This window comes from Sinocyclocheilus rhinocerous, unplaced genomic scaffold, assembly GCF_001515625.1.
Source record: "Sinocyclocheilus rhinocerous isolate Xijiao unplaced genomic scaffold, SAMN03320098_v1.1 scaffold5681, whole genome shotgun sequence".
Classification (NCBI taxonomy): domain Eukaryota; kingdom Metazoa; phylum Chordata; class Actinopteri; order Cypriniformes; family Cyprinidae; genus Sinocyclocheilus; species Sinocyclocheilus rhinocerous.
In genome coordinates this window covers 29,733-41,841 of record NW_015650310.1, presented here as the reverse complement: position 1 = coordinate 41,841, position 12,109 = coordinate 29,733, and the positions used below count along the sequence as shown (strand labels likewise).

General features: G+C 40.7%; 1 protein-coding gene across 1 annotated transcript; it reads right to left on the bottom strand.

Moving 5' to 3' along the window:
* Positions 1-912: 912 nt before the first annotated feature.
* On the bottom strand, positions 913-11,863 carry LOC107711596 (uncharacterized). The gene is made up of 6 exons (XM_016516598.1): positions 11,745-11,863; positions 6,917-6,997; positions 6,316-6,351; positions 4,340-4,474; positions 4,120-4,203; positions 913-1,287 (listed from the first exon to the last, which is right to left on the bottom strand). The coding sequence occupies exons 1-6, from the start codon at positions 11,841-11,843 to the stop codon at positions 913-915; spliced, it is 810 nt and encodes a 269-aa protein (XP_016372084.1). The 5' UTR covers positions 11,844-11,863.
* Positions 11,864-12,109: the final 246 nt, after the last annotated feature.

The following is a 12,109-nucleotide window of genomic DNA, read 5'->3' as shown; positions in this document are numbered from 1 at the left end:
CTATCTTTTAATTAAATCATTAGTGAATTTATTGTTTGTGTGATTATTAATGAATTTCTTCAAATTTCATTATTCATAATTACTTTGAGATGATCTTAATTGAGTTTATATAATCTTTAAATAGTGTGTGGTAACATGCTAAATTCACGCACAGACTTAAACATTCAGCATGTGCATCACAACAATGGTAGCAATTCAATTTAATTTATTTTTATTCATTGTAACATTAACCATTTTATTTGCTCTTTTTGTTGTGCTGCTACTGACACAAGACAGCAAATAAAATTGTCAAATAAAATCAACAACTGTAAAACAAAGCAACTGTATAATTTATTCATACTGCAATGCACTCTGGGAGTCAGTGAGTAGCTATATTAAGTCATGAGTAAACCTAAATGAAAGGATCAAGTACCCCCTACAGTTCTTTTTTAGTTACTAGAACTCTCGTGTAAGTAAACTATACTAACTAAGCATTTGTCAGTACAACATACTATTCCTCTTTCACTTTACTTAGTTTTTTCAAGGCAATCGGTTTGCATGCTTTTTTTAAGTAAGCCCAACTAATTAGATTTTACAGTGTATAATAAATGCAGGAGATTTTATCAATAAGGCTGAAATACAGATACGAAGCATTACCTCGTGTCTTGACTTGCTGAACAGCGCATGTTTAATAGCAAGGTGAACAGGAATGTAACAAAGTCCAGCACTAAATCTAGCTATAAAAAACTACACTGAATTTACCAACAGAAACAAAGTGCAGATTCCTTCTTTTCCTAAATAAAACAAAATAGTCTTCGTTTTAAAGTTGTTAGCTTGCGCAAAAGCTGTTAAAGAGAAGGAACCTTGGATAAAGTGTCAGACTTCTAGCAGACAAATGAATAAATCTAGGTTCATCAGCACTTTACGAATGATTTAAGAGAGAGCACAAGAACCTGCGCTTTTAGGGATCCCGGGCTCGGAGTCATTCGTCCCGGCACACTCTTCATCAGCTTCACTTTCCAGCAGAGCTGCGTCGGGCTGCGTGTCTGGAGTGGAAGGACTGGGAGAGAACTCAGACGGAGCATCTTCATAGCCGCTGCTTTCATCGTTATCCTCTGCACCTTGACTGAGAAACGCTGACAAACCGAACGTTTGGTTGCTCGCTTTCTTCAGCTGTAAGAGCTGGCTTGTGTTCAGATCCACTGAGGTGCCTTCACTGTGTGCGAGCGTCTTTCCGTCCCGGTCCACTGACGTCCCCTCCCAGACGTGCCCTGCCTGCCTCCTCTGAAGCTGCTCACTGTTTCCTTCCTGCGGAGGATAACACACTCAACATGATGAAACTTAATCTTGAGACCTATAAACCAATCGTGACTCATCGAACATGCCATTTGAATGCTATGTGTTGACAGGTAGTCGGGGGGGTGTCAGTGAAAACAAGCGCAAACAATAGGTATGAGTGGATAGACAGTCTGCTATTCTGTGTTAACATTATACATTACACCGTCTGTTTTCTCATAATACTGATGCATTTCCACTTATCGACATGAACCTCTGTTACCTCAGTTTCTTTGTGTGCACATTTAGGAAGGATCTGTACACAATTCCTGGAAGCTGAAAACATCCCAGTTCTTGCATGGCCAGCATACTCACCGGACATGTCACCCATTGAGCATGTTTGGGATGCTCTGGATCTTGGATTGAGTTCAGCTCATGAAAAATGGGGGCAAAAACAAAAGTGTTGCGTTTATAATTTTGTTCAGTGTATTTTTGATTTGTGAACGTTTGTTTAAAACGTTATGCACAAGTGATGTCATGTCATCGATTTCAATTAAAAAAAGTGTGGGGTCTTGCTCATTATATTGCGCCCTCTTGTGGACACAGGAGACAATACAATACTTTTTTTCTTCTAGCACCAAGTATGCCTTTACAATTTATATAATATAATTGGAATATTATTATTATTATTATTCAAGTAAGAAATTCTATTATTTATTAGCCATTTTGGCAGCCCTACTGGTTATGTGTGAACGCATATAAAGCCATGATTATGTTAATCTCATGTTAATCTTGAGTACTTACAGAGTAGTATTGCATGCTTCATATCTCCAAACAGTCTTTAGTTTTATCAGATTTATAAAAGACAGATACAGCTTTACGCTTCTCTCTGAAAACAGTCGAGCTCCTGGAGGCGTGTCGTGGGCGGAGCTAAAGAGTCACGAGCATGCGCAGCTTTCACGCGTTTATGACGTCATAGAGGGCCATACTCGAAAAAACTTTCCCAAACTTATACGAACCCTGAAGGAGTGTCTTTGGCACAGATATACTCCGTCATACATCCAACTCGTTTTTTGAACCTTTGCCCATGTTTAGCATGAGAATCCAACTCTTTAACAGTGTAAATAAGGCAGAATGCATGAAATAGCACTAGACCTCTCCTTTAAGATCAAGGATACAGGAGTAGGTGTTCACTCCCTTAGCTTCACTTACTAACTACCCAGCAAACATGCGATGTCAGGGAGGCGTTCAGATCATGTTCAGTTCAGACCCACTTGTGTACGTCTGTGGATGTGCAAAACTGCTTCAATATCTGAACGTCTGACTAGGGTCCCTCTTGGACGTCTGTGGACATACACTATTTGTTCATGAGTTCAGAGCACTTAAAGGCAGAGTAAGTGATTTTTCAAAAACACTTTAGAAAACTGATTCGGGCCGAATCGCAAAACAAACTTGTAGCCAATCAGCAATAAGGGGCGTGTCTACTCGTGATGTGGAGGAGAGCGCGTTCAGTGCATGGGACGGACATTAGCCGAGCGACAGAAAGATAGAGATGGCGGATAAAAAACAAAAGAGGAAAACGTCTGCGGAACGATAAGGCAAGAAGTAGGACCCGTGTAAATATCGGATCAGCTTTCCAGCGCTGGAGAGAACTCAAGGAGCGGAGGCCTGCGATCGGACGCCGAGGTTGCTTTGTTTCTTCTCAATAGGTGAGTAACACCGTGTCTACAACAACTAAAGTCTGCCTACACTGGACGCGAGAAAGAGGTCAAACGACCGTTGAAAACCATTTGAAATCGGTGTCAGCACGTCATAAATAGAACCCGGCAGCAGTTTTCTGTCGGGGATTTGTTGCACCGCGCCGCTCACGTCCGTAGACACGGTGTAACATTGGTTTTGCTTTGTTTCACAGAACTAATCGTTGCCTGGGTTGCGTACGTATATGTGGGGCAGAGCTATCAAAATAGGGGCAAGACCCTTTTGGGGTAGGGGCATGTTTGTTTTGGTGATTTCAAATATCAACATTGGCTACCAGAAATCACTTACTCTGCCTTTAAAGGTGGACTCAGTGATTTCTGAAAAACAATGTCAATGTAACGTCTTTGTCAAACGTTCAAAAGATGTCCACTGAGGAGCCAGAATGAACGTTTTTGCGATGGCTTTTTTAGACGTGTTTTTAGCGTGACATGAATAGTGAATGTCTTTTTTAAACGTCTTTTAAATGTTCATCATTGACATCCAAGCAACATAAATAGTGAATGCTAAAAAGACGTCTAAAAAACAGGTTGCAAAACGTTCATTCTGGCTCCTCAGTGGACGTCTTTTGAACGTTTGACAAAGACGGTAAATTGACGTCTTTTGGACGTGTCTCTCAACAGCATGCTATTCTCAAATATCTGTGTAGAATTACACCAAAGTATAGTTAATGAGTGATTTCTACATAGCTCTGCTAGTTTCATATCTATCGTATCAGTCGACACTTTATTTTGCTGAATTCTGTATCTCCTGTCCTTTTTTTGTCTTTATTTGTAAACAAATAAACCTTTTAGGTTGATACAAGACCCTTCCAGTCCACAGTGATCCTGTTTGTTAGGGTTTACATTGATTTCATTATCCTTTAATTACAACCGAGCACTCGTAACTCACTCACTTTCATACGCCAGAACTTATCCAGGCACAGTTTCAACAAGCTCTTATGATAAATGATAAAACATAAATGAAACAACAAGGAAGTGAACACACTCGCTGTTCTCCAAATACGGTTACGCAAACACACAGAAACTGCCAGCCTGTCTCTGCTTTGGCTTTATGCGGCAGTTTCTGTTCGTTTCTAAATGTGCTTATGTCAGCTTAGTCTCTCCTCACCTCTCTTAACCTCTCCAGCTCCAGCTTTAATGAGGCAACCCTGTCCTCCGACTTCCTCCTCGTCTCTCTTTCTCGCTGCAGCTCCTGCGGTCAAACAGAAAGAGAGAAGATGTGAAATCCATGTAGTGAATCCATTACTCAGTCCAAAGACATCTTTTACAAATGTTTTCTCACTTGCACCTGAAACAGACATCTATCATTTACATCAGTCTCACAGTACCATGGTGAGATTATGATTCTGTCTCTGGGTCTCAGCGAGCATCTCCTCCGTGCCCTCGAGGGCGTCCTGAAGACAGTCCACCTGGAACAGAACAGCCTCCTGCAGACAGTCCTGATAGTCGGCTCTCAGCTCCATCTGCACAGGGGGAGAAAAACTGAGGTGCTGTTAACACCATAAAGAGATATGCTCATTTTGCATCTGAAGAACAAACGTCTCAGGGTTTGTATGGAAGAGAGTCGGGATGTTTTAAAAGCTTACGGTAACACTTTAGTTTAGGGTCCGATTCTCACTAGTAACTAGTGTCTTATCAGCATGCATATTACGTATTATTATATATATATATATTACGCATATTACGCATATTACATATTATCCTGCAGACAGTCCTGATAGTCGGCTCTCAGCTCCATCTGCACAGGGGGAGAAAAACTGAGGTGCTGTTAACACCATAAAGAGATATGCTCATTTTGCATCTGAAGAACAAACGTCTCAGGGTTTGTATGGAAGAGAGTCGGGATGTTTTAAAAGCTTGCGGTAACACTTTAGTTTAGGGACCGATTCTCACTAGTAACTAGTGGCTTATCAGCATGCATATTACTAGCATATTGTCTGTTTATGAGTACTTATAAAGCACATATTAATGCCTTATTCTGCATGATTATACTTTATATCCCTTAATCTGACTGCATACCAAAACGACTGCCTTACTAACTATTAATAAGCAGCAAATTAGTTGTTTATTGAGGCAAAAGTCGTAGTTATTAGTTAGTCAATAGTGAGAAATGGATCTTAAACTAAAATGTGTCTATTTCTTTTAAATCATATGTGCCCCTTTTAATACAAAGATTTAGGGCCACCGGCCAAAAGTAAATGCTGCATTATATCCAACTATATGACATTCATATTAAACTTTCAAATAGTTACATTAAATTTGGTTTCATTTTAGTATTTATTCATTTATTTATTTTACTATTTATTAATTTTTTCATTATAAATTTTTTTTTTTTTTTCCATTTTATGTATTATTTTTAATCAAATTCACTTACATTGTTCAATGCAAAAACAAATCAAAACGAGTATTAAAACAAAAATATAAATTAGAAATGAATGTTTGGCCAGTGTGTGCGTCACTCATTCTTGCTCTTGAGTCACTGTCTCATGTGATGCTGTGTGTTCTGTCAGCTGATATGATGTCAGAGGCAGGGGGCGTGGCAAGTGGTGCTGAGTCCGCTCATGAGGAGGGGCCAAGTTTGAGGGTATAATAACTTGATCCAAACAATAATTCACCAGTGACTTGTATTATGAGCATTATAAGTCAGCCATTGTACCTTTCACTCAACAGATATATTCAAAACTACTGTGTTCATTCATGAATGAAACCTGTCTTATTAGACTTTCCAGGCTAAAATGGATTCATGTTAGCATGTCTACAAACCTACAAAGAGACTAGAGCAAAAGTGTTTAAGCACCATCAGCATGTTCACCACAAATGACAACAAAGCAGATTCATCATTCTTGTCCACTTCTGAGCTTGACTTTTATAAATACACGAGTTATGACTTCAATAACGTCCTTAAACCTATCTAGTAAAGTGTTTAACTAATGAGAGCCAAAGCAATGCTTCAGGATGAACAGTTTGGTCACTTCTCAGTGTGCACTATGAAGACAGGAAAACGCCACTGAAGCAGGCATGTGCTTCACAAAGGAGAGCTCACGAGGAAGATTTGCTCATCTAAACGAAGACTCAAGACACTCCTATTGATGATGCACTTAGACGTCACGTCTCACAGCCCTCATCACCTCCACACCTGCTCCGCAAACTCTCCAGAGTGTCTCAACTCGCTGTGAGGACTGACTCTTACAGCACTGACACTTGCCGTTTGCAGCCTAGCTTAGCATGCATCGCTCGTCACAGCATCTTATGCAATTCATAAGAGTTAACATACAAGTTGGTAGAAAAGGTATAAAAAACTTACAGTTTCTATGTTTTCAGAAAGTAGATCATCTTCACTCTAAAAAAATAAATAAATAGACACATTTTCATTATAACAAACAAAAGTTTAAAATGTTTCTGATTGGTCTTTTAACAAAACTGATTCGAACTAATTAGTGCACCCTATTCAGCAAAAGCAGTTCTGTAAGAGACTTAAAGGAACAGATTTGAAGAAATGTAGCATTCCATCACAATAACCTAAAACGATGTGACTATTTCACTGGAGAAAGCAGTAATGTGGATAGGGGACTTTTAGCCAGAAGCAAGAGTTTGAAGTTAAAAACGTGTTAATGCTGGATTTGTTTCAGCTTTTGTCTTCTCCAGATGTTAACTGATGGACTGGAGTGCTGTGGATTACTTGTGGATTATTGTGATGTTTTTATCAGCTCTCATTCTGACGGCACCCATTCACTGCAGAGCATCCACTGCTGAGACACTGATGCAATGCTGCATTTCTACAAACCTGATGAAGAAACAAACTCATCCTGATCTGAGATGAGCACATTTTCAGATAACGTTCATTTTTGGTCTAACCACTGCTTTAAACACAATGAGGGAGTGATGTTCTGCTCCACTATACTAACATGGCTTTCTTGTCTTTGTCCTCGTTTTAATGATCCATATCTGCTATCGCTGCGTGACAGGTGTCTGCTCGATTCTTCTGCCTGCAAGACAAAAAAAAAAACAATGACATTATTGATTACAAGTATAAAACAACAAAGAAATATCAAGAAAGTATCAAACTGCATTTCCATTTCATTTGTCACACAATGTAATTTTGAACTAAAACATGGTAAAACGTGTGGCTTTGAGGTGTTTTATGTTGTAGTTACAACGGCATCATATATATAAAACAACAACAACAAAAAACAGTAATACTGGCAAACAGTTCAAATGCATTATTTTATAATAAATAAGCATTCTTTAACTATACTTTAATTACTTTAATTATTTCTTTTGGGAAAGAAAATCACGTGTCATGTGACTAGATTTGAAATGGTCTTCAGTTTTTATTGTTTGTCATATTTGTGGCCATGGAGTCTCGTGTCTGCTTACAACTTAAAACTTCAAGATCCCTCCACGATTTACTATGAACTCACAAACATTCACTCTCTTTGTCTGAATGTCATGTGATGATTCAGACCAGTCTGTCTGCTGCAGCAATTATATAAAACACCATAAGCGCTCTCACACACACACACACATGCTCGGATGATGATGGTCACACTGGATATCTGTTATTCAAAGTCCTTTAACCTCAAAACAACCAAACTTTAAAGGATTTTGAGAAGTTTAATTTTTATTTCATATGCAAAGCTGTTACCCAATCACAGCAGCAGGTGTTTGCATCAGGCTGGTTGCATAAAAAAAGACTAGTTCTTTAAAAAATTGTCATCTCATTTGTTTTCTTCAAGACTGGTCATAACTTTTAAAGTCAGTTACAAAACGGTAGACTGGTCTAATTTGAATCTGAAAAGTAAGACTGATTACCCCTTTGCTAACTGCTAGTTGGTCAAACTAGTTCTTAAGGCACAGTCTTAGGCCATGTCCACACGTACACGGGTATTTTTATAAACTGATGTCCACACGTACATGGGTATTTTTATAAACAAAAAGTTTTTTAAAAGTTTTTCCTTCTTCCGTTTTAAAAAAAAAATCTCCGTCCACATGAAAACGCAAACGCATGCTATGAAGCACTGTCAAGAGCATGCCAAACCAACAGGTGGCGATATTATCTCAACCGTAAAGCCATGTTGGCCAATCAGAAGCCTGAAAAAGTCTCCAGTAGGCAGAGAAAACAGAGCAGGCTCCGATGTCACAAGCCAAAAACTCCGGTTTCGCTGTCTACACGATAACACTGCAACCGGAGTTTTTGAAAATCTTCACCCTGGCCTTAACATAGTGGCTGTGTTTATGCAACTTGACCCTCAGAAGTCTGAAATCATGAAAATGCCCTTTCATTTTCTAAATTATCAAAGTTTTGATAAAAAAATCCAAATAACATTATAAATGCACCTCAGGAAACATTATAAAATAAAAAAAATGCAGATCATGAGCCCTTTAAGAGTGAATGTGTGCATATTGTGAACCTGTCTTTCTTGGAAGCCTTTCAGTAAAATCAAAAAAGTATTATCAATTAGTTCAAATGCATGGTAACATTATGCAGCTTAACACTTTAGTTAAGGAACCAATTCTCACTATAAACTAGTTGTTCATTAGCATGCATATTACTGGCATATTGGCTGTTTATGAGTACTTATAAAACACATATTTGTCAGACTCTGTTCCGTGTCTGTGTGTGCTTTCTTCCCCCCACGTGCTCCATGTTATGTTTATGTCCTTATTTGGTCTTCCTGTTTCCTGTTCCCATTATGTTCCCTGATTAGTTCCATTAGTTCCAGCTGTGTTATTAATTATCTTCATTTGCTCCTGTGTATTTAAAGTGTGTTCTGCCCCTCGTTTCCTGTCCGGTATTGAATGTCTGTTGATGTCTACCTCCTCAGCTACGTGTGCTTTCCTGGTTCCCTTGATTTCATTAAAATCTTATTGTTGATGTACTCCACGTCTCCTCGTTCCTCGCTCCAACACAGTAGCACCATGACAGAATAGCGGCGCCCCTTCTCCCCGTGTTTGTTTTTCGTTTTGAAAGCCTTTTGTTTTCCTGTGTGTTTCTCCCCGCGGCATGGAAGTAGCCGCTCGTTTTATCACCCTAGCCCACAGAGATCTCCCCTTCGTGGAGTATGCGTGGGAGTTCAGCTAGATCGGCGCAAAAACAGCGCTGGACGATGCCACGCTCAACTCTCTGTTCTGGATCGGGGCCAATTGCTATCGCCCCGTGGACCTCCCAGACACCACAGGACTGAGTTGGAGGGAAGGGATCCTCCAGTGTCTGGAGAGCATCCAGCCCCGATCCAGAACCAGCCTGCCGGCCGTTCCTCAGTCAAGGCTGCCGGCCTTCCTGAGTTTAGCCCAGAGAGGGCTCCAGTCCCCGAGTTTAGCCCAGTGAGGATTCCAGTCCCCGAGTTTAACCCCGAGAGGGCTCCAATCCCAGAGTCTGGCCCAGAGAGGGTCCCAATCCCCGAGTCTAGCCCAGTGAGGGCTCCTGTCCCCGAGTTTAGCCCACAGAGGGCTCCTATCCCTGAGTTTAACCCACAGAGGGCTCCTGTCCCCGAGTCTAGCACAGTGAGGGATCCTGTCCACGAGTCTAGCACAGTGAGGGCTCCTGTTCCAGAGTTTAGCCCACAGAGGGCTCCTGTCCCCGAGTCTAGCTCAGTGAGGGCTCCTGTCCCCAAGTTTAGCCCAGTGAGGGCTCCTGTTCCCGAGTGTAGCCCAAGGAGGGCTCCAGTTCCCACGTCCAGCCCAAGGAGGGCTCCAGTCCCCAAATCAAGCCCGAGGAGGGCTCCAGTCCCCAAATCAAGCCCAGGGAGGGCCACAGTTTCCGAGTTAGGCCTACAGAGTCCCTCTAAAGACGATATTCTCCCCAAGGATTTTTTTCTGCTCCGCTATGGCGCCCCGAGTTGCCTGATCCCTCATGGCTCCCCGAGCTCCCTGTTCCACCATGACCTCCTGAACTGTCTTCTCCGCCATGGCTTTCTGAGTCCCTGATCCGCCATGGCTTCCTAGTCTGCCTGATCCGCCATGGTGCCCCGAACTGTCTGATCCGCCGTGGCCCCCTGAGTTCTCTGCTCCGCCATGGCTCCTTCCGGGAGGGGGGAGTAATGTCAGACTCTGTTCCGTGTCTGTGTGTGCTTTCTTCCCCACACGTGCTCCATGTTATATTTATGTCCTTATTTGGTCTTCCTGTTTCCTGTTCCCATTATGTTCCCTGATTAGTTCCATTAGTTCCAGCTGTGTTATTAATTATCTTCATTTGCTCCTGTGTATTTAAAGTGTGTTGTGCCCCTCGTTTCCTGTCTGGTATTGAATGTCTGTTGATGTCTACCTCCTCAGCTACGTGTGTTTTCCTGGTTCCCTTGATTTCATTAAAATCTTCTTGTTGATGTACTCCACGTCTCCTCGTTCCTCGCTCCAACACAGTAGCACCATGACAATATTAATGCCTTATTCTGCATGATTATATTTTATATCCCTTAATTCACTCCATATCTAAACAACTACATTACTAACTATTAATAAGCAGAAAATTAGTTGTTTATTGAGGCAAAAATCGTAGTTATTAGTTAGTCAATAGTGAGAAATGGATCTTAAACTAAAGTGTGTCTATTTATTTTAAATCATATGTGCCCCTTTTTAATACAAAGATTGAGGGCTACCGGCCAAAAGCAAATGCTGCATTATATCCAACTATATGACATTCATATTAAACTTTCAAATAATTATATTTTATTTTGTTTTATTAAGTATTTATGCATTTATTTATTTTATTATTTAATCATTTATTCATTTTTTTTTTTTTTATTGTATTTATCATTTTTAATCAAATTCACTTACATTGTTCAATGCAACAAAAAAAAAAAAATCAAAACGAGTATTAAAACAAAAAATATAAATTAGAAATGAAGATGCTTCAATGGCATGTTTTTCCCTGTTTCTCCTTTCTCTTGTGATACGGCATGAGGGTCAAATCAGAGTTCATCACGGGCCATAAAAAGGACCATTATATTTGTATATTTAAAATAATCCCCCTGCCCACCTCATCAAAATGCTGATTTATGATTTATGGTAACAGTAGATCACAGGTGAACTCTTTTTTCATCTAAACTTCTTGATTGGATTGTAAGAGCCTTGTGTTCAGGACAGCAGATGTGAAACAGACACACAATCACTAACCTCAGCTGGTTTCTGCATTACTGCATTACTAAAACAAACAGAAAACTGTTGTGCAGCTGCTGTCACTGGATCAACTCTTCAGAGAGAGGAACTGACCGACCTCAGTGCTTTTCTGCCTTTAAAGCAGTGGATTTGTGAGTGAATTAAAGGAGTGAAGGGATGACAAGAGACCACTAACTAAATAAACGAAATAAAACTCTGACAATATGTGACTGTGATCAATTACTGACGTCAGTCGGCGATATTTGATACAGGATTTGTTACAATCAGCGATCAAAACCAGACTGTAACACAGTTTAATATTTCAGCAAACCGAGAAGACTCATTTAATTTGATTTCGTGTTTCATCGCGAGATTCAGCATCATCGGAGGGTGTGCTCTGATAAAATAACACGACCATACAATAAATCTGTTTCTATTGATCGCGTAAATGATCGTTTACAGTAAAAGATGTGTGTTTCATTATCTGTCACACAGAGCAGCCCGGCTCCATGACCCCACAGCGAGCATTATGTGATATTATTGTCAACTCATCGAGGCTGTGTATTTTATAACAAAGATCAGCAGACAGTGAGAAAGCGTCTGGAATCAAGCCGATCCGGACTCTGGAGATGCACTCACGTCTCTGATAATGTGCCGCAGAGACTCGTCCTCGCTCATCCCCCGGGACAGCGTCCGTTTCCTCAGCGAGCCCGCTTTCTCAAGCTTGCCCGAATGCATCTTCCCATATGTAAGGGCTGTTGAAAAGCTCCAGAGAAAACGTCGAAAATAGCCCCGCCCACTCGAGAGTCTCCACGCCCCGCCCACCGAACGACTCGGTGCGCTCCGGTAGAGAAACACTCACGAGACACGGGCTGCTCTGACGTTTTCTCTGGAGCTTTTACGCGATCAATAGAAACAGATTTATTGAATGTGTGTTTTCTTACTTCCCGGCCGTTATATCCACTTTGAGGGATTGAGAATATCTGAGGTGGCAAAGAGAATCT